Source organism: Periplaneta americana, chromosome 11 (genome assembly GCF_040183065.1).
Source record: "Periplaneta americana isolate PAMFEO1 chromosome 11, P.americana_PAMFEO1_priV1, whole genome shotgun sequence".
NCBI classification, from domain to species: domain Eukaryota; kingdom Metazoa; phylum Arthropoda; class Insecta; order Blattodea; family Blattidae; genus Periplaneta; species Periplaneta americana.
In genome coordinates this window covers 176,579,807-176,603,321 of record NC_091127.1, presented here as the reverse complement: position 1 = coordinate 176,603,321, position 23,515 = coordinate 176,579,807, and the positions used below count along the sequence as shown (strand labels likewise).

At 34.1% G+C, this 23,515-nt stretch overlaps 2 protein-coding genes across 6 annotated transcripts in view; one reads left to right on the top strand and one right to left on the bottom strand.

The window, feature by feature from the left end:
• The window catches only part of LOC138709634 (palmitoyltransferase ZDHHC20-B), a 142,283-nt gene extending 121,106 nt beyond the window's left edge, over window positions 1–21,177 (bottom strand). For all 4 annotated transcript variants that reach the window (XM_069840541.1, XM_069840543.1, XM_069840542.1 and 1 more), the window contains exons 1-6: window positions 20,831–21,177; window positions 16,861–16,887; window positions 5,713–5,807; window positions 3,129–3,249; window positions 2,747–2,970; window positions 1,912–2,041 (exon numbers count right to left, since the gene is read on the bottom strand). In XM_069840541.1, coding sequence (XP_069696642.1) covers window positions 1,912–2,041; window positions 2,747–2,970; window positions 3,129–3,249; window positions 5,713–5,807; window positions 16,861–16,887; window positions 20,831–20,972 — 739 coding nt within the window. In that variant the 5' untranslated portion in view covers window positions 20,973–21,177. The remainder of the gene's footprint in view (window positions 1–1,911; window positions 2,042–2,746; window positions 2,971–3,128; window positions 3,250–5,712; window positions 5,808–16,860; window positions 16,888–20,830) is intronic.
• A 20-nt stretch (window positions 21,178–21,197) lies between these two features.
• LOC138709636 (annexin B9-like) overlaps window positions 21,198–23,515 on the top strand; it is a 38,212-nt gene continuing 35,894 nt past the window's right edge. The window contains exon 1 of one of the 2 annotated variants that reach the window (XM_069840546.1): window positions 21,198–21,285. The gene's annotated coding sequence lies outside the window, so the exon portion shown is untranslated. Of the gene's footprint in view, window positions 21,286–21,456; window positions 21,683–23,515 lie in introns of those variants that run through there. The other variant, XM_069840545.1, reaches the window with a different exon arrangement.

The window sequence follows — 23,515 nt, the reverse complement described above, 5'->3', positions numbered from 1 at the left end:
GTTGAAGCTGTCAATTCAATAAACAGGGACCAGTTGATGCATGTGTGGAATGAACTGGACTATCGTCTCTATGTTTCTTGCGCAACACATGGTGCTCATGTTGAGTGTACAGTGCCTGTAGGATAAAACTTTGAACCTTCTGCTATCCAATGACATATGCAATGTGTTTCTATCTTTGATAGTTTGTCTGTAATACAAAATTGAAATCTGCTCTTCCATTTTGAATCACAGTGTATATTATATATATATATATATATATATATATATATATATATATATATATATATTAGAGCAATAGTAATTTAAAAGGGTTAGTTTTTTTTTTAATTGTTATGTAACAATTTCTATCCATATTTAGTTCGTCGCTATCATAAAGCATGCATTCTTGCACAAATGAAGTTTCCTTTTGTTACGTCAATCACAACTGCAGTGAACCCATATATTTAGAACTGTATTATGTACACTCAGATTTACCTAAATTTCATTATTCCAGAACAGTCTTCAATCACTTCATTGCTTCATACATTTAACTATTCTTTTTCGAGAAAAAAGATTTTATCACTTGTCTCTCTGTTATTAAAATAGAGACTGTCTTGAATAGTTTCTATTCAGGCAATTCCGTCAATGACAAAATTTCATTTTACAAGGTTGAAGATTTTTATTATCATTGCTAGTCACAAACTAACTCACAACAACGATATACTGAGAAATATTTGTTACCCAATTTGATTAAGACATCGTAAACGAAACCCCAATTCACATAATACCATAAACTGGGATATAGCTACTTTACTGCTGGGTAAACTTGACTACAAAGGAAAAAAAATAATTTAAATCATAATATCAAATGCACTGAATATATTTTAAAGTTCATTACTTCTTCATTGCCTACGTATTTTCTTTTATAACTCTAAGTCACAATTAGGACTGATATCATGACTTAATTTTTTTTTGTAACCAAGTTTACCCCAGTTTACGGTACTCAAATTACAAAAGGAAAAACATTTTAGTCCACAAGTTTTGGAATCTGTATTAGCCACAGCATTTAAGTGGCTTTAAAAGGATAACACAATCATAAATTATTTAGATTTAGAACTTTGTACCCAACTCACAAATTTGAAAACTATAGTAGTTAAAATAAAAATTAAATGTTAGTATAATCCCTTGTAACTGGCATCCAAATAACTGGCAATACCAAAACAACAGAACTTTCGGCTGGGCCAAAAGAAAAAAGTTTAAATCTACCACACTGCCACAGTTTGTGCCATCAGTTTTGCCACTTTAGGAAGTTAGCACAAACTTTCGTTTTCAGTGAATATTCGAATCTAACAGTAGTGTATTATTTGTGTTGTGTGATGTGTTTTAATAAAGAAAATCCACACAGTTTTTATGTTTATTTAGTTATGTTTGGGCCGTTAGTGTTGCCACATTAGGAAGTTCGCATGAACTTTAATTTACAGTGAATATTCGAACCTAACATTAGTATATTATTTGTCTTGTGTGATGTGCTTTAATAAAGAAAATCCACACAGTTTTTATGTTTATTTAGTTATGTTCGGGCCATCAGTGTTGCCACATTAAGAAGTTCGCATGAACTTTAATTTTCAGGGAATATTCGAACCTACAATTAGTGTATTATTTGTGTTGTGTGATGTGTTTCAATAAGGAAAATCCACACAGTTTTTATGTTTATTCAGTTATAAGCAAATGATAGAGAAATTAACTTCACATGGATGCAATTTCAACATTTGGCACCATGAAATACGAAGTTTTTTTTTTTTTTTTTTTTTTGTATATAACGGTATTTATTCAATTATCCAGCAAAATCTCGTGTCTGGAACTAGTCTGGTCCCTTTGATGACAGTTAGAAGGGATTCTACAGTAATTAGCCATTAAATAAATAATTCTTACCTAACGTTGACCTATTTCGAAGCACAAGGTAACAATGGTAGCAGAAGAGAGAGACAAGGCTAACTGCAAACATTACTGCAACGAAGAACAGAAACAGAATGTGGAAGCGGCCAATTCCTTGTAGGTCACCCTGGAAAATTTGAATAATTAATTAATACATTACTATATACATACACCATAATTAATTTACACCTTATGAAATAGTCACTCTGCATCTTCACAGGCTAGTCTATTCATCAGAGGCTATTTATCACTACTGGGTTTGATAATCACTTTCTCCGTTCACCTGTAACTTCATCCCTCTTAGCCCCAAATATTCCTAAGCACCTTATTCTCAAACACCCTTAACTTATGTTCCTCTCTCAAAGTGAGAGTCCAAGTTTCACAACCATAAAGAACAACCGGTAATATAACTGTTTCATAAATTCTAACTTTTAGATTTTTCGACAGCAGACTGGATGATAAAGCTTCTCAACCGAATAATAACAGGCATTTCCCATATTTATTCTGTGTTTAATTTCCTCCCGAGTATCATTTATATTTGTTACTGTTGCTCCCAGATATTTGAACTTCTCCACCTCTTCAAAAGATAAATTTCCAATTTTTATATCTCCATTCCCTACAATATTCTCGTCACGAGACATAATCATATACTTTGTCTTTTCGGGATTTACTTCAAAACCTATTTCTTTACTTGCTTCCAGTAAAATTCCTGTGTTTTCCCTAATCGTTTGTGGATTTTCTCCTAACATATTCACGTCATCTGCATAGACAAGCAGCTGATGTAACCTGTTCAATTCCAAAGTCAATACATAAAAGATTAAATTTCATTTACCTTCCAAAACCTTATAAAGTATGATAATGTTGTAAATGCTATGAAGAGGCAGTACAGAAGTGCATATCCCAGAAACAAAATGAAGAATTTGTAGTTGGTAAATGCCACACAATTATTGACCCATGGACAGTGATGATCCATTTTGAGCACACATTCACCACACACACTGCAATGGTGCGCCCTGTCTGGTTTAACGTGCTGACACTTCTCACAGTACCGTATTGCTGAAACAAAATGAACCAATGACAACATTTTAAGGTAACAAAATAGAGAAACAAAAAGGGAAGAACAAATTTAAGAACTGATGAAATATCACATTAAATTTTCAAATAATTTAAATAAGAACACACATAATAATCTTCTGATATGGACACAGACTTACCACCGGTGACAGTACGGTTTGTGACAGGAAGATTCTGCGCAAATCGCTCCAAAATCTGTCTCTGAGCCTCGTCACTCTCAGCTTGTTCCAGTTTCTCCAATTCTGCTCTGGGCATTTTGAACTGCACAGAAAGCAACCTTGTAACTACAATGACTTAACACACTGCTCCATAACAAATATCACACCTATTAAAAATGCACTGTATTTGCAGCCCTGTAAGAATAAACACTGTTGTACAGGACGCATCTCTTCTTCCCATGAACAATTTTCATGAGGAATAATTCTTGTACATTTCATTATACACGCTAATACTTGACTGATCATAATTTGAAGGACAATTTTAGTTGTCCATATTATGCAAAAATTTTAGGAAGAAAAAATATGTCTATTACCTCGGAATACATGTATTTGGATTTACTAGCACTATACAGATTGTTTCTTAAGTGACAATACTTGGCAGGGCGTAATGCAAGAGTCAAACTAAGACTAAAAAATCCTATGTTATCTTTTATGAAAAATATTTATTAAACAGTTATAGAGAGAAAAAAAAGTAACAACACGAACAATGCATCAAACAATACAAGCAATGTATCAAACAATATATCAAACAATACAATGTAACAAACAATACAATGTATCAAACAATATAAGCATAATGTATCAAAAAATACAATGTGTCAAACAATATAAGCACAATGTATCAAACAATATAACTTATGCACAGTTTATCAAACAATACAAACAATGTATCAAACAATATATCAAACAATACAATGTAACAAACAATACAATGTATCGAACAATATAAGCATAATGTATCAAAAAATACAATGTGTCAAACAATATAAGCACAATGTATCAAACAATATAACTTAAGCACAGTTTATCAAACAACAAACAATGTACCAAAGAATACAAGCAATGTATCAAACAATACAATGTAACAAACAATACAATGTATCAAATAATATAAGCATAATGTATCAAAAAATACAATGTGTCAAACAATATAAGCACAATGCATCAAACAATATAACTTAAGCACAGTTTATCAAACAATACAAACAATGTATCAAACAATACAAATACAAACAATGTATCAAACAATACAAACAATACAAATACAAACAATGTATCAAACAATATAAACACATTGTATCAAACAATACAAACAATGTACCAAACAATACAACCTATCAAACAATACAAACAATATACCAAACAATACAACCTATCAAACAATATAAACAATGTATCAAACAATACAAACAATGTGCCAAACAATATAAACAATGTATCAAGTACAAACAATATATCAAGCAATATAAACACAATGTAATAAACAATACAAACAATGTACTAAACAATGTATCAAACAATACGAACAATGTACCAAGCAATATAAACAATGTACCAAACAATATAAACAATGTATCAAACAATACAAACAATGTGCCAAACAATATAAACAATGTATCAAATACAAACAATATATCAAGCAATATAAACACAATGTACCAAACAATACAACCTAACAAATATAAATAATGTATCAAACAATACAAACAATGTTCCAAACAATATAAACAATGTATCAAATACAAACAATATACCAAGCAATATAAACACAATGTACCAAACAATACAAACATGTACTAAACAATGTATCAAACAATACGAACAATGTACCAAACAATACAACCTATCAAACAATATAAACAATAATACAAACAATGTGCCAAACGATATAAACAATGTATCAAATACAAACAATATATCAAGCAATATAAACACAATGTACCAAACAATACAAACAATGTATCAAACAATACAAACAATGTACCAAACAATACAACCTATCAAACAATATAAACAATGTGCCAAACAATATAAACAATGTATCAAATACAAGCAATATAAACACAATGTACCAAACAATACAAACAATGTACTAAACAATGTATCAAACAATACAAACAATGCACCACACAATACAACCTATCAAACAATATAACAATCCTTCACTATGCAAATCAAACTTTCAGGTATAACTCCCTGTAAAGTTGATTTGAATAATTTCGAGGGAAAAATTGTTCCGTGGCCGGGTATCAAACCCAGGACCTCTGGTTAAATGTACCAACACTGTACCAACTGAGCTACCCGGGAACTCTACCAGATACCAATCCAATTTTTCCCTGTATATCAACAGACCTCAAAGTGGCCTGACAACCGTCAAGCAACCAACATTGAGTGCACACAATTTTCTCTCGAAATTATTCAAATCAACTTTACAGGGAGTTATACCTGAAAGCTTGATCTGCATAATACACGTCACTGTTCGTTAACAGAAAACCACATTTACATTCTCTGACCACTAAGAAAAGTGTGATGACACACTTCACAGTATTCTCATTTCCTATTATTAGTACATGCTCAATACGCATTGTCAGTTTTTAATCTAAGAGTAAAAATCCAATGTTCTTTAGAAAATTAAAAGAAACAACAATATTAACAATTAGACAATGACTTTCATATAGCAATGCGACACTTAGTTCACAAAAATCATTAAAACTTAATATCTCACCTGTGTAGGAACTCTGCCAATTTCTGTGAAAATTGTTTGCCAATATGCCCACATGAAAATTGCAAACAGGATGTGATAGCCTATTAGGTACAGCACTGCAACAAAAAATAAGAATTTAATAAATATGCTTTTAAAACGCATCATAGCAAAATGGCTTACAGAAAGATGCAGCAGAGAGGACATACAAGAAATTTAGTAGAAGAATATCGGTCAGCCAGGGTTGAAGAAAAAAAGAGTGCATAAGAGAAAAAAATAGAGAATATTGGAGAAAAAGAGCTTGATGATTTGCAATTATTAAGGAATAAAAATGAATGCAGGTTCTTTTTTAAAAAATTGAATAATGGTAGAAAACCCTTCCTAGCAGAGATAATAAATAACATCTTCGCTTCCGGTCACTATCCCCTTGTCTGGAAAGAATTCTAAATGCATCCAACCTCTTCGGTTTCATAATGTCTCTTGCCTAGGTGGTAAGAAATTTTTGACCTAAAAACCGAATTGCACGATAAAATTCTTCAGTGTAAATGAAATTCTTAACTACAAAGATATAATCTATATTAACTTGGTATCCCGGCTAACCCTAGAAAATGTTGAGGGAAAAATGTTATATTTACTCGTGCAAATAGAATTGCGTTCGTGATTTCCAACAATGTTATGGGAATGGACAAGAGTAGTTTTGAAAATAAGCTCAGTTTACAAAATAAATATGAATAAATTACATATAAGTATTGCACAAAGTACAAACCTCGGAACAATTCAAGGGCTAGATCCAATATAATGGTAAGTCGCATACCATTTCACAGAAGAACACTGTCAAGATTAAAAAAAAAATGATATCTTAAATTTCTCTTTTCTAGTTTCTAAACCAAAGCTTAAAAATGACACGTCATTTACACCATCATATACTTAAGACCAACGCCCACTTTAAAACTTTGTACAAATATGTACTTGTAGTTACAGACATTACTTTTTATTAGAGAGTTTTCACACCCTCGTCATACGCTAAACGTTAACGCTATGATGACGTCAGTAATTACGTATTTGGTGACGTATGTCACAGTTCGTAAAACATCGGAAAGAATCATTATTTACGATGATAGAGTTTTCGTACCCTCGACGCCCGCTAAGTTAACGTCAATAATACCACATTTGGTGACGTATGTTCATGTTCGTAAAGCTTAGGAAAGAATCAAAAGCGATCGGTGCTCTCGTTTGTTGTTTCTATTATACGATATTTCTCGCTCCGTTAACATTTATTGTGTCGTAGCTCCTATGATTGTCAATCAATCGCAATGTATTTTTCGTAATTGATGGCTCAATGTCTAAGGAAATCATAGAAAAAAAAATTGTTAAATGAAAATCTTTCCTGAAAAGTGAGAAAAACTACTAACTTCGACGTGATCTGTTCAGAATAGACATTTACACCTTCAAAAGTTGGTAAGTTGTAAACTTTTTTATTTTTCACACGTTAGATGAGGGGGAGATCAAAGATAAAGAAATGTTGATAAAGAATGGAAATTACTTTGAAAAGTGGCCACTATTCAAAATCTTTATTGGTTTCCGAGTTATGACAAGTTAAACAAAAAAATATTTTCGCTTGACCGAGTATTTACGATTCGACCTTTGTAGGAACCTCGAAGAAAAATTCTTTCCTGAGCCTTCTTGTGCTTTGGCCCGAATAATTTATCCATTTTGAGCTGTTCTACGAGGTATCATGTTTTAGGCCTACGGTAAACTTCTTTCACGTGCACGTTATTCGCATCCATAGAGAAATAACGTGAGGTGCATGGCTCTGATCTGCTCTTTCGTCAATGATGTCAACATAGCGTTAAGGTTTGCGTAAGGAGAGGGTGCGAAAACTCTAGTGTGACAAAGATTTAGCGGTAGTATCACTACTGAAATCAAACATAATTATGTATTCTTCACACCTTTTCTCAATTTCGACAAGTGATTTAATATTATGTTGCTCTGAACTCAATTGAGTTAAACAAGGAAAATGTAATGCCTATACATACATGTAGCTTTCTGTAAGCTATATAAGTTACACGTAACATTTTCTTTCGCATAAGTGTCCGGAAAAGTATTACTTATAGCATGCATTTCGACTAAAAGTGCTATCACTATATGAAAACAACATTTCAGTAATAAAACTGTTCTGTAAATAGGTAGAACACAATGTGAAGTGCACTATTAAAATAAGGTTGTAGAGATAACAGTGAAAAGGGAAGTAAAACCCAGCAAGAAAAGAAAATACTTTTGTAACAAAAAAAAAAAATTCTCTATAAATACAAAATTCGATAAAAACTCCAAGACTGATAATTACTCTTGAAAATAAAATTAATTTAAAATACCACAGACAGCTGCTACAAAATTTAGACGCATTGCTGACTATTTTGCTTAAAAAAAAAAAAAAAAAAAAAAAAAAACCGAACAGTACAACAGCCTGGAAATTTTAACTTTTGAAATTCTAATACCTAATCTATTGCTATACAGACAAATATGAAGATAACAAATGATTATATTAATACACAATAGAGCAGTGCATACTTTTTGTACAATGTAATGTTTTTAATGATTATCGTCAGGGCCATAATTAGGGGGTAGCAAACTGAGCAGTAGATTTTATGGGGAAGCAAATTTCTGGAAAATTATACAAAACTTCGGTGAAATAGAAAATCTCTCTGATTTAGAGTATAAAGTTTAGGCCTAAAATTTAAAAGTAAGTAATGTTTTCAGAATAAATTGTGTTTCAACAGAGAATAACTTCACCATTATGAAATCAGAATTGTAAGCCTAAACATTGTAGATGTAGAGACAATAATAATTTATGAACCAACAATAAAATCTATCTAAAAACAGAGAACAACAGCTGATACATGAAAGTGCATATTCCACCACTGTGGAGTAACGGTTAGCATGTCTAACCGTGAAACGAGCGGACTCAGGTTCAAATCCTGGTTGGGGTTTTATTCCGAGGTTTTCCCTCAGCCAATTGAACCAGCATTGCTGGGTAACTTTAAGTTCACGGTGTGGCATGCTGTGTACAGTGCTAGAGCACGGCCATTCGGTCACAAAATCATTCACAGAACACGAGTGGTAAGCCTAAGGCTACAGTATAAGCCTTCAAGGCCCTCCTCCAGAAAAGAAAAAACTTGCGACTAATTTTTGTGAAAAGTGACATACTCCACTGTCATTCTGATCACCTCATTTATGTTTATAATTGAGAAGTGTAATCCCAGAACGCGTTAAGATCATTATTATGAAAGGACCGAGCTAGTGTCTTTGTCCACGGATCTACGAAATGTGCGAGTTTTCAAGTGGCATGCACAATAACACAATAGACAAGGACTGGCGTTGTTTTGGAAGAAGATAACTTTACATATAATGTTACAGGGCTCAAAAATAATTATATGTATAAATCATAAACATAGCCAAATAACAACTGAATAGACTACAGTGGACTATAGTGGACTTTATGTTGTCAGCAAACAGCTGGATACATTAAGAAGATTGATTAATTAATAAACATGGCCAAATGGATTGAGCGAGTTTTGGGATCATAGGCTACTCTTCAATTCTATTTATGTTATGAATAAGGAGCGGATTCCTATGTAATTAAATACAGTATTATTTTTGCGTGTGATAAAACACAATTCCGTACATGAAGTTTCAAGTTTAAAACCCGAATTTTATTTCACATAAAAACACATATTTTCACAAAAAAATTATGTAAATACATATTTTCAGGAAATCTATTATAAACATATAAATCTTTGAGTTTTTTTACTTAAATAATTTTTTACATGAACTTTTAAACATTTTAAAACTAAATCAATTATGTCATTCAGAAGTACGTTATCTTTTTAAGAATTCGTGGTTGCTTCGTGTTTCTAAGCGCTGTGTGGTGTATCCGTGATCCATTTTTGTAATACAGTAGTATCGCCTCAAGTTGTGAGAACTGCTAGGCAGCATATCAGTGTTATTATTAGAGAATAAATTAACATGGACAAGGAGGAGAGATCTTGCAACACATAATTAGGAATGTTTATTGTTGCTGAAGATGATTTCATTCCACGCTTTGTTTGTGAAACACAACAGATAAGAGCTCGGGTATGAATACTATTTAATTTAAACAAATCTCTCGCCTCTCGCTCATGTCTATCAAGTAAGGCAATATATCTTCTTGTGACTCCCTGTTATCGGGCTTCGTCAATCGATATCCTTCAAAATATACTGGAAGATGGTTGTTTAAAAAACGATTTGGCTTTCCCATTAGCAAATCTAAGCTTTTTGTGTAACACCATAAAAAACTCGAAACATCCAAACACCTGTTGTCTGAAACAGGGAGGTGAGTGCCGTGGAAATTAAACTAGACTTGCTACCAGGTTCAGAAGTACAAGTACTAAGGGACAAATTCCAGAATGTGTTTGGAAAAAACAGTGGATATAAAAAAATGTGTAAAGTTTCTCAAGTATTGGAGGGTGTGCCTGTAGGTGAAATTGACGGTGTTTGTGTTTGTGACATTCCTCTCTTTAAATATGCACGTGTGACGTCATGTGATGTGGAAAGAACGTTTTCACAGTGTAAGTCTTGTTCAGAGATAATCGGTATGCATTTGTGATGGAGAATTTGGAGATGAACTTTGTTGATCACTGCAATTCTCGGCCAACTACTAGCACTCAAGTGTGGTGGGTGAGTACCTAGTAACATTTTTTTTCAAGCTAAGTAAGGTATTTTTGTCATATTTAAAAGAAATATATATATATATTTTTTTTTACTTTTTAGCAAATATTTTCGTACTTTTTAGCACATAAAAAATAAATATATTTAAATTGTTTAACACATAAAAATCCGCTCCCTAGTTATGAACATGTGAAAAGTTAAAATGAGAATAAATTTTGCGCATCTTTCATATGTAGAGTAGCCGACATTTTTTTTTTTTTTGCCCAGGGGCGTAATGACCCTTAAACACGGCCCTGACAACAGTTAATAGATATGTACCGATAATTCACAACGAACTCCTTGCTAATTGTGAATTAAATATTTACCAGATTTTTTTTTTTTTTACTTTACTAGTAGCACTATAAAATATTTGACAATTTCACAGTTTTAGGTAAAATAACTCAGTGACAGGCGAGTCACAGTTCGCATAAAATATATAAAAAGGTGTAAACCTTTGAGTGGTGTAACATCTGAAGTCTTCTGAACTGTTAGATGTTTATCAGAGCGTGAAGAGCAAGATAACTACAAGATCCAGTAACCTATCATGACACAAAGACCTATTCAACCCATCAAAACGTTGTAGGCTGTCTGGAAACAAAACACTGTATTGTGAGAACCACAGCTTGTTAACTAAGAGAATGAAATGCACAAGAGACTATTTATACCTTCAGAGCGTGTCATTGCTAACAGTACGATAATTAATGCTCTACAGCATCGTGACTACGGAATATTTCCCACACAGTATTTCGCATTTATTTCCCAAAATATTCCTTATGAGATCATGACATACCGAAATCCCAGTTTCAATTTTACTACATGCTTTATGTATGTATAAAGAGTGGTTATGAATAATAATGTACCAAACTCTTCGATATTGTAGAAGGTGTAAAAATTTGCAACAAAATTCATTTGTCGAGATATCACTATTTGAGACAAGGCATGAAATAGTTTGTAAGTGAGCAGTCTAAAAGTGTATTATGTATTAATATTTAGTACTAGTTTCGAATCAGTGTATTATGAACTCGTACTATTGATCGGACTGATGAGTAATTACTTACAGATAACTGGACACACAAATCAGTAAACCACTTCCTTTATTCATCAATGAGAATGACAGGCAAATATGTGGAAAATTTAAAATCAATAAACTGACGTGATTACTGGTACATAAATAGTAAAATATAGGTACCGTAGGTAGATTCTTTTTAATCAATTGTCACTGCATCCAAACACGTGTTCAAAATATTATTTCTTTCGTGTATCTATAACTTCGTCTTAGTAGAGACCGTCTACCTCTCTCAAAGATGTTCTGCACTATCATAGGCAGATTAATTATACAGTATATAGAAATACATGTCACAGTTCATAACTGAATACAAACTCGCTTCAGACACATGGTATTAACTAGAGCAGCGGTCATCAGCACAGTGCACCCTCCCTTTTGCACGACGGTGCATATTCAGATACACTTCTCACCCGTTACCCATTTCAGCGAGTGCTGACGGCCACTGAACTAGAGTATGAGATGGCCAATATTGGATCTACGAAGATCCTCTTATGCCTATAAATGACGTTATTGATAATTGTCTAATCACACTATCTTTGCTATAGTATCCGCCTGTATCAAAGAACACGCTTTTCTTTGAAGAGATAAGAGTTTGTTTATTGATTAGGCTTTCTCTGACGTCCCTCCAGTCACAAGAAGCGGTAACATACGACTACCAATGATGCGTTTTTAATTGATGTGCCGATATCAATTCCACGTGGAGTATGAAATACTGTTGCCGTATCTCGAGTTTATTGACGCGAGTTGAAATAAATATATCGCTAATGGTAATTGTAACTAGAAACGATCTTTACAGCGGAAACGTGACAACGCTTAACATTGACAGTACTGATGCGTGCAGATAAAATATATCACAACACAAAGCCTTCCCACTGGATATTAAATGAACGCGCCGACTATACCTTATATTGTACAACATGTGGGTTTTATTTAGTTTATTTATACTATCGCTATTCACAATATGTACGAACGTTTCGCAATATTTCATGAAGAATATGTATGCACTGGGTAAGAAAATCATTTATCCATACGTTGAAGCGGTAGTCGGGTGGTCTAGTAATAGGAAGAGATATTTCTTTTATATCAAATACAGTACAGCTTCATGTCAGATATTTCTCCGTTTCTTAAGGTGTTCGAACCCAAGCGGTTGTGAGCGGCGAAGCGTATAATAGGTGTTTTGTACTCACAGTCTTACAGGCGGCAATTACATTAAGCCTAAGTGTATGGGCACTCAACCCGAAGACGCGCGCAAGGCTGTTGAACTCTAGCGCAGCATTGGCTCCCGAAGCGTGGGTTTTCATTGTCGAGGAACGCGCGCGATGTCTAAAGCTAGCAAACAAAAGTAGCGTCTTGAGAGCGCGTCATCACGACAGGTATTTAAACGTGTGGCGAACCAAGACGCACCCTCATACAATTCCCGGCCATTGAGCCGATCGAGGTGGTAAAGTGGAGACTTCGTGTTTTTGAATTTGTGACTTACTCCGGAAATAGTAGTGGTGATTTAAACAGGCGTTAGATAAAAGAAAAACGTTGCCGAGATTACAGAGAAGACAACAGCCAGTATTCCGTCGTTCATACTCACGTAGGGACGTGATCATAATAAACCAGATTAGTGGAACTTTACTCCATGGTTTTTTTTCTCATTGTGTTCGTCTGATCGACAAAAATCACATTAAAATCCTTCACCCACAAAACCACAGTGTCCCTGAAAAGAGATCATCTCCACGGTGGGACAGCATCGTGTATTGGCGTCCCAGCTGAGCTAACCGATCCGGACTTTGTCGGCGACGCGGCAGAGAAAGGAGAGAGCAACCATCGTGATTGGCGCCCACGTGGACCAACACACACGCATTGACCGTCGCAACGTAAAGGCAGGCGCTATTACATTCAATGCATTGCAACAGTGAACAAACAATATAAGTAGGTGCATAGTTCTGACGTTGGTGCGTTCATGTTTAATCACGAGGCATAAAATGATCAGTTTATATATTTTATTGCAGAAAACATGTTTATGTATAAGCGAACAGCCAGAACGCGAAATTAAGAGACGATTTCAAGAAATACCGTATTCATTAGTGCTAACGTTTCAAGTTACAAAAGAAACTACAGCCTAATGAAACATTTCGTGAGAGAGAGAGTGTCTCAGGTACTGTGACGAAGATCAAAGATCGAATCTTTATGTGGTAAAACCCACAGAAATCCACAGCGGAGTGGAGTTTGTGATAAGCTTACAGTGGACAGTAGTTCAGTTTCTTGCTGGGCTACTCGTTTTCGTGTCAGCTTAAACAATGATGCAAGACCAGGAAACATCAACGCATGAACAAAGTATGAAATTTGTGGTGGATGCTCTTTAAGGAGATCATTGAGTAACATGTGAGGAACTTTCAGAAGCTACGGGGATTTCACCAACTTCAGTATTTTGTATTGTGACAAATGATTTGAAGAGAACAATTTCACAGCTTGACTATCGGACAGAAACAGAAATGCCTGGACATCGCAAACTTGCTGACACTCATCATCATCATCATCAGCGCTACAGCCCTAAGTGGGCGTTGGCTTCTTCAAAAATCTTTCTCCATTCGTCTCTCTCCTGTACTTTTCTTCTCCAATTTCTTATTCCCATTCTTGCCAAATCATCTGTCACACCATCCAACCATCTCAGTTTGGGTCGTCCAGGTCGTCTGTGTCCCCACGTTTCACTGAATAATACATTTTTTGGGATGTTATTCTCCGTATTCCTCATTACATGCCCCAACCATTTTATTCTCGAGGATTTTATGGCGGCGATTATGTAACATTCTGTCTATTTTGCTGCTGTATCTCTTTCGCCACAAACCTCTGTCATTTACTGGACCGAATATTCTACGTAGGATCTTTCTTTCGAAAGATCTAAGAGAATTTTCTTCTGCTTTCGTCATGGTCCATGTTTCTGCTCCATATAATAATACTGGTTTTATTAGGGTTTCATATAGTTGGATCTTTGTTGACCTTTGGAGAATTCTAGACCTAAACAGTCTTGCCATTCCATAATAGCTTCTATTTGCTGCTAATAGCCTTGCTTTAATTTCTGCATCCATACTATTATCTGCCGACACAATTGATCCGAAGTATTTGACTCGTTCAGACTCATATTCTTGTACTCAAAGGCATTCTCCTCCTCGTAATATTGCTTGCCCCGTGAACATATATTTGGTTTTGTGGATATTCACTACCATTCCCATCGTCTGTGCCGCTTCATTCAAATTTAAGAAATGTTCACATAAAGTTCTCTGGTTTCGACTAATGATGACAATATCATCAGCAAATGCTAGAATTTGTGCTGATTTATGAAATATTGTATTCCCTATTTGTATTCCAGTCGATCTCACTACCTTCTCTAAGGCTATATTAAAAAGAAGGCAGGCCAGTGGATCCCCTTGCCTCAATCCTTTATTTATTTCAAAGAAGTCTGACAGTTCTGAATCTATTTTGACCCTGCTTTTATTTCTATTCATTGTTTCCACTGTTAATCTTATTAATTTAAATGGTATTTGCAATTGTATCATTGCTGACACTAACTCTCCCCTATTTATACTGTCATACGCATTTTTGAAGTCAATGAATAATAGATGCAAGTCAATATTGCCTTCTTTGCATTTCGCCATGATTTGTTTTAATGTAAATATCTGGTCCACAGTGGACCTCCTGAAACTTGCCGACACTGCATCACGAAAACGAGTAGTCCAACAGGAAACAGTAGTACGATCCACTGTAAACTTATCACAAACTCCACCCAAGCAGTGTGGAAAGTGTAGATTTCTGTGGGGGATTTTGCCATATAAAGATTCAATCTTTGATCTTCAATTGTCACAGTACCCGAGACACGTGTAGGCTCCATTTCTAGCTATCATTACATAAATACAAATAAGCTATGGACGAAACAAAACACGCTTCTTCCTCAAGCCTTCAACTGCAACTGATGTAATTTTTATTGATGTTATATCATCCACTTCACAGTTCTGGCACTCTGTGTATTATTTATGAAATGACCCTCATATAAACAAATCTGCAATATTTGTAAAACGCCGAACAAAATGCGACATGGCATTAAAATCTTGGTTTGTCTTTATTGTGCAAAATAATTATTCTTAAAATGTTCTTGGAAATTGCTTCCAGAGGAATAGCAACAACATATAAAAAATTAGATCAATAAACTTCGTAAAAATTGCTCAAATTAAAACACAACCAATTATTCCTCATGTAGTAGTTTGCAATTATCAAGTGAAAGGAAACCACGAAACCAGCAAGCAACTTATATGGTTTGCGATGAAAAACAAAATCCAAATATAATGAATCTTATGAATCTTCTCATCTTATGAAACATTTCGGGCAAGGGAGTAAAAATAATCAATGTCATACATTTGTACTATACAATAATGAAAAATTTTTGGGGGGAAAAAAATGTTGGATTCATTACATGCATGAAACATTGCTACACAGAGTATTCATTAAGATGAGTTCCTTTGTGAATTTTGCAAATAAATCGACTGTTATCCTTAAACATCAATGGTGAACTTTTCAATAGTAACATTGAATCGACTTCACTGTAGATGAATTAAAACTGCTTAGTGATAGGCCTACTTTTCCTACATTTCATAGTAAATATTCATACTAGACCTTTCAAAATCACTATTTCATACTGAGTTTGTGAGCTGTTTGCTCATTTTCATATTACATTCTTCTGAGGTAATCATAAATTGATAAAAGACGCTGCAAACTTGACTTTCGAACTTGCTATGTAACAACATAGCATCACTAGCATAACACATTTTAATGTTATTCTTTCTTGGACTTTGCTTAATCACTTTATTCCTGATTTTGTTAAACTTTGTGAACTTAGATTTCATATAATGAGACCTATTAAATATAAAATATGATCGTAGGTTTCATTATATGAAATCTAAGTACAAAACATGATCAATCAAGGCACTTAAAGCCTATGTATAAACAGTTAAAGCCTGCATTACCTTCCTGTTACATACTGGTACCCTAAACAATTACTACCCCAAGATTTCAGAATGTAAATTTTAATTTTATGGTTGCCATAGGCTAGTCCTGTCATTATTTCTTTCAATTATATTGAAAATAGCAGCAACAATCTGTGACACATCCTGAGGCAAATCAGTATCTAAATCGATAAATTATGTTTTACCTAACAGCTTAATTCTATCAATGATGCAAATGTTGACATAAGAACTCACAGAATCTTAAAAAAAATTCCTAGTACCAAAATTCTATCAATGATGCAAATGTTGACATAAGAACTCACAGAATCTTAAAAAAAATTCCTAGTACCAACATTACAATATTGTGGTTGTACTCACCTCTTTCTACATTGTTCGTCACCGTTCCTGAAAATTAAAGAAAGAGCTCCAATAAAAACTAAGATTTCATAAAGCTTTAGTAAAATTACATATAAGTTATCCCAATTAATCTTCAATTAAATTATATATGTCACAGAGTTGGACAAGGTTTGGGCTCCAAATGGACTGAAATTGTGAATATCCCTGAAACACGTAAAATGCACTTCTATGAGAAAATTTCGCCCTACAAAATTAAAGCTGCCATTGTTTCAAGAAACCCTAAACAGCATAAAATTGTTGACTTGATATCCGGTAAAATCGAAGTTGTGAATCACAGTGGTTCAGAAATGCAAAGTAACAACCCTTCTCTCATACCAGAAAGAGAATACAACATTGATGAATGGGTTTTAGTTCCATTTCATGGGAAGAAAACAATCAAACACTTTGTCGGACAAGTTGTTTCGTCAACTTGTTCTTTCATTACAGTAAAATTTCTGAGATTTGACAAAGAGTTCAACAAATATTCATGGCCTCAGATGGATGATATAGCTGATAGTGATAAGAATAACATCACAGTCAAATTACCAGAGCCAATGTTTGATCAGTGCATGAGATATGTATTTTCTAATTATAGTTTCAAAGATTATGTAATGGGCTAGGAAGACTGATTTAGATATTAAACTGCTTAGGCCTAGTAATAAAATGTTAGTTTTTACTTATAATTAATAACAGTCATTGTACACATTTATATTGGCCTACATCGAATCAGTCATCTCCCAAACAGGAAGTGTAGTGTGAGTCACAAGGAAGCTGTAGTGAGAGTCACACACTAAAATGAGTTTTGTGTAATAATCAATTTCATTTTTCGTATTCTTGTTTATTATTTGTAAATTACATTTCTTTCTGAATGTCATACTCATATCAGAATATTTTTTTGAATATCTAGGAGGAAGATATATAAAGTTTTAAACACCTCTTAAAATTCATTTCCTTTTGTGTAGAGTGAGTCACATTTAAGTTTTAAGATGTATACTGCTGACATTGTAAAAATAAACAATTGCACAAAAATAGAAAAAAATAAGACATGATAATAATTATATGCTATTGTCATATTGTTGTTAGCTGTTCCTACACTATTAAAATTACCTGTAAAAATGAAAGTGTTGTCTCAAAAGTAGTGTGAGTCACGCATGGAATTAGCCATATCTTAATTAACGGATTACTGTTGCAGCTACACCAGCATTCTTTAGGCTATTCACCAAGAACCACAAGAATTTCATTAATGTATGTAATCATGAAGCAGACTTTGGTATGAAATGTAAATAGTCAGTTTTTGCTACCAGCCATGAAAAATCTCCTTGTGATGGAAATGGAGGTACTTTGAAAAGGATGGTTACCAAAGCCAGTTCACAAAGGCCATTTAAATGAACAAATAACCACTGCAGCACAAGTGTTCAACTTTTGTAAGGAGAATATCATGAAAATTACTGTTTTTAGCAACAAAGGAGGAAACAGAAATGATCTCGCTGAATGGTTTAAAAATGCAAAAACCATTCCTGGGACACCCTGCATACATCAATTTGTGCCTTTCTCTACATATGAAATTGGAGCAAAGAGATTACTAAAGTGTGATATTTGGCGCATTTAAACCTGTTGTGAATCCAAATTTCAAGGCAAATTTTTATGTTGCTTGTGTGTATGAATCTTTGTGGTATCTGGGTTTTATTAAAAAACTTAACTATGAAGAAGGTGATGCTACAATAAAATTCATGCATCAACATGGGCCCTTTCCATCATTTTATTGGCCTAACAATGACATTCACTAAAGATTATTATTTTTTTGGTCCTACAGAATATATCTGTTATGGTAACAATTAATATTAGAGGAGAAAAATTCGCTCCAGCGCTGGGGATCGAACCCGGGTCCTTGGTTCTACGTACCAAGCACTCTCACCATTGAGCTACGCCGAAGTCCAATCCACAGCACCGGATCAAGCTCCCCTCCTCCAGTGTTTTTCCCTTTTGTGGCCTGACTCCAAGTTGGGCATGTATGTTGACATTTTATTTAAGTCAACTAACATTATACAAGGAGCACACTCAGTTGAGTGACTGGCCGGGATTCCACAGTAATGTGCACAGATCAATCCCCGGCACCAGAGTGGATTTTTCTCCTCTAATAGTAATTGCTAACAATGACAGTTGTGATGTTCCATTTTCAAACATTTTGTGCCAAATTGATGTCAGCACAGCCACAGGAAGTAGGCCTACCTACACGTTAAACCAAGATTCTTACAAGAGAGAGAATTGAAGCCAAACTGTCTCAGTTGCAAAAAGTTACATTTTGAGAAATGTTGTGCCTTACACTTCTATATTTCTCTGCCAAAAAGTAAGTTGTTATTTCCCCATTATAATTTTGTCTACAGATATAGCACTGTATTCTCATTACCGGTACTATAGGCCTACATAGTTTTCAGCAATTTCTAAGGTGTGACACTTTGGAAAAAAAAATTGATTTCCAATAAATGCAAAAATAAAAAAAAATCTTTAAAAAGGTATAAGTCATAATAATTTAAATGTGCAATTTCTATAATCTCAATATAAATCTCAGTTACACAGCTAATTTCATCAAATTCCAGGGTGCTATGCATAGGCATTTCGCTAGCCCGCGCTATGAGCGTGCTAAACTAGCCCTGGTTATTGACTGATTACTTGTACAGGATTCATATCATATCATATCGCTAACACTGGTTTATGAATACGAAAAACGTTAGTTCGCTGATCATCCACCGGAAGCCCACGCTAAGAATGTCTATGAATATGGCCCCCAATGATTACATTTGAAACTGTGGCGTTATTTTTAATTTTTTCAACTGCTGACATCCGACTACATTCATAATAATATTACTGGCTTCTACTTCAACGACTTCACTGAGGTACGTTATGTAGGCCTAACACATATGCAAAGTCTCAGCAAAGTTGGAAACAATGCGTGAGATGGTCTGGATGAATTGACATGGAATGACCCATATGTAAAATCAATGGAATTTTTAAGTTACAATGCAAAGTCTGAGTGACACGTCCGTTACTTTGGAATAGACGAGAACCTATTTTACTTTTTTTCTAATCAGGCCTATAAAGAAAATTTGGATATTGTGTACCTTATGATTTAATAAAAGGAAAAAAACGATATAGCTTGTAACCATTACATGTGTAATTAAAAAAAATGTAAGTAATCTTTTTAGTGGCTCTTACATGTTTCATTTTTGGCTTCATAATAAACACTGGGATCAGGCTACTAAAACTTTCAAGGTGTTCACAATGCATTAATATAGTGATCACTGAAATGTCATGGAGTAACAACGAAGTACAACACAGATTTCAATAGGAATAGCAATAGCTATTCATAATGGACTGCAGAACTGCATATAAAGATATAACAAGGTTAAATATGTTTCATATAACAGAACTTCTAACCTCTCATGTATACAATATTACTCATCATTTTCTTGTCTGCCCATTTATGTACAGTACTATGTTCATGGCAAGTATCACTACTATCTACTAGGTACCGTATCTTATTTCTAGCTGAATGCAATGCAATTATAAAAAATGAAAGTATATTACAGAGTATAAGGAATGTAGTTGAACTTAATCTTCAATTTGCTGCTTTAACTAGCTCGCACAATTTTTTGCACTAACATACACTTCTCCACCTTCGACCACACAGAATGAGCATACAAAATCGCTTCCTTCGTACATTTGCAAACCAATACCATAAATAGGAATCCTGAACGAAAAAACTCCACTAGCTCCAGTACATTAAGATAACAGTATATGGTCTGAAGTATTCTTGTACTTATTCACCACATAAATGGTTTGAAACAATACTTATAACAGGCATAGCCCATGTAAAATTTATCTGGCAGCATTGCTCCTCATCTCTTTTAATATACAACTCTTAATATAAGGGCAAATATTAAAAAATACTTACGGGAACATAACTCAATCACGTACGCGTAGTAAGACCATATTATAATTGTCACAATAAATATTACTGGAATCCATTTCACAGCATTGACACACCATGTGCATAGTCCTCTTGGTCTTCTGCTTCCTTCGGAACCCGAAGCCATTATTACCGATGGCACAAAAACTTCATTTCTATAACTACAATAGACATAGGTAATTTATTTGCTTTTACGAAAAGTTTGTGGGAATCACACTCATCTTTATCACAAGATCATTTATAAGTCACTGCCACCTCAGAACCCTTGCCTATTCATTATCATTAAAACTGACACTGACGGCATCAAAGATAAATACCATTCCTTTACGATGCTGCCCTCTATAGTCGAAAAGTGCAGTTATTGTTCTGACGTCACAATCTAAATACAAGGGTAACCTACATTAAGAGTTCCTTGATGAATTTGTGATCTGTGACACTTTGTGAGTATATCGAGATATTATTATGTATTAATGGCACTATTATAATGCACGAAAATGTTCGCCACACGATAGGTTTTATTTCTATTTTCATAAATTGCATTTGGTGTAAAATTATCCACATTGATTTACTAGATCTTTAATTGCTATTTTATGTTGCATGTTCGTACAGTACGCGATAGGACGTCACACTTTTTTTGTGGGCGTGGCCTTGCCGGTCTGTCAAGTAGCGTTGGAAGTTTAGGATTTGACGGAACTTTCGTAAGTGTGATTGTGTGAATAAGATTTCTTCATCCGGTGCATTACTTCACTTCACAACGAACTCTGGACATAAGAACGATAAGTAAGGCGGAAATTTCTCGACACACTTCATTTTCTTTCGAGTCTGTTACTTGTGAAGGTAAGTAACAAGCAGTTAATTATTTCTGAACATATGTGTAACATCTCGGCAATACAGAAAGGCGGATTGGATAGGCGAAGAAAGAAGAAACGTATAATTTCAATAATTATTAGATTACTTTAAATCAAGTAAATCAATGTATTAAATGACTTATTGTTCACTTTTAAATGCTATTCTTTATGCGACACTAATTATATTAAAAATACTCATTTATTTCTCTAGAATGTCGATGTTTTTGTGTTCTTGAATTTATAACAATGTAATATGAAGTATTGCAAAATGTAATTTTGAAACGCCCAGTCAATATCATAATTTATTTCTTGTTAGTTCATGTGCTATTTATGGCTCTGTAAGTCATGGATATCACTTCCAAAATAATGTTTTATAAGAGATTGATTTTCATAATTTGGAAAAACCTCAGCCGTTGCTGATTAGATGATTAAAAAACGGTTAATGATCTCCATTAGGTGTTCAGCAAGACATTGAAACTATATCGAATGTACAGTATTATCATTTGTGTCGCAAAAGTCGCTTTGTAAGTCTTTTCTGGGCAAGACTCTAAATGAAATCATGAAAAGCAAGTATTTCTTGAAAATTATTTGGTACAGGTAGTAGGCCTACAGTTGGCTCCATCAAACACGCATTGACCTTTGATACATTTCCCTTTATAGTACTTTCTTTTCTCGAACTTTGATTCATCAATTTCCACAATGTGATCTTCACCGCCCACCTTAATATTTGAATTTTGAATAGACCTATTGCATATTACTTCACAAGTTTTTCTGTAGGCCTACTGTTTGCCATTATTTCTCGCAACGTTACGACATGGTTTTTAGCTGCTTATACTAAGAGTCTTTCCCTAAATTTTATTACAAGACTTATAATTTATTATTGAAGTTTTTATGAAAAAATCTGAGATTTAGGGGCATTTAAAATGGCTTAGAAATATGGCTTATAATAACAACTCTCATAATGTTAAAATGAAAAACTAAGTTGTAAATTACCTAGTTGACTAGTTTCGACTTCGTTTTAGCCATCTTCAAGATGTATAAAATTATGAACATTAATTCCGTGTCTCAAAGATTGTCTTAATTTTTTGCCATTTTCTTATTAAGTTACCATCAATTAAATAAATATTAAGAGGACACTTCAGCTATGTCGCGTCGTGTAGACAAAACAATCAAAATTGTTACCTATGGAAAATAATACCAATCTTTATTAATACCTATAACGTTGTCCTCCATATAGCACTTGTAATGCAGTGAGAAGGCTGAAAAGGTGCTTAACACGATTTTACGGTATTAATAGTGGATGAGTAGGCCTATGAAAGATGTTCTTGGTTGGTTCCCTTCTATTTATACCCTCATCTACGGTCAGCAAACAAAATTTAAGCGAGTCTCAATATTGATCGGACTTTGTATTAACACAATGGTACAGCCCTACAGGCTTAAGTTGTAGGCCTACATTAATATCAACGAAAAAGCTTCACTGTCCATTATTTGCTTTAGCTCTTTTTTACGGAGGAGAAGACGTCGTCTTGCATCGCAGCCTGTTCTGGTAATGATGACAGTGACATTTGAATAAATTATGGCGAAATGAGTCTAGGTCCAACGTTGAAAGTTACCCAGCAATTCTGCTTCATTTAGTGAGAAAAATCTCTGAGGGGAAAAAAACCTCAACCAGGTAACTTGTCACTACCGAGATTTGAACCCGGGCCCATTTGAATCACGACCAGAGATGCTAACCGTTACTCCACAGCAGTGGACTTATTTTGACTTTATTATGAGCATGAGATAAGTGATATATTAAGTTAAATTGTTAAAATTCCTGCGA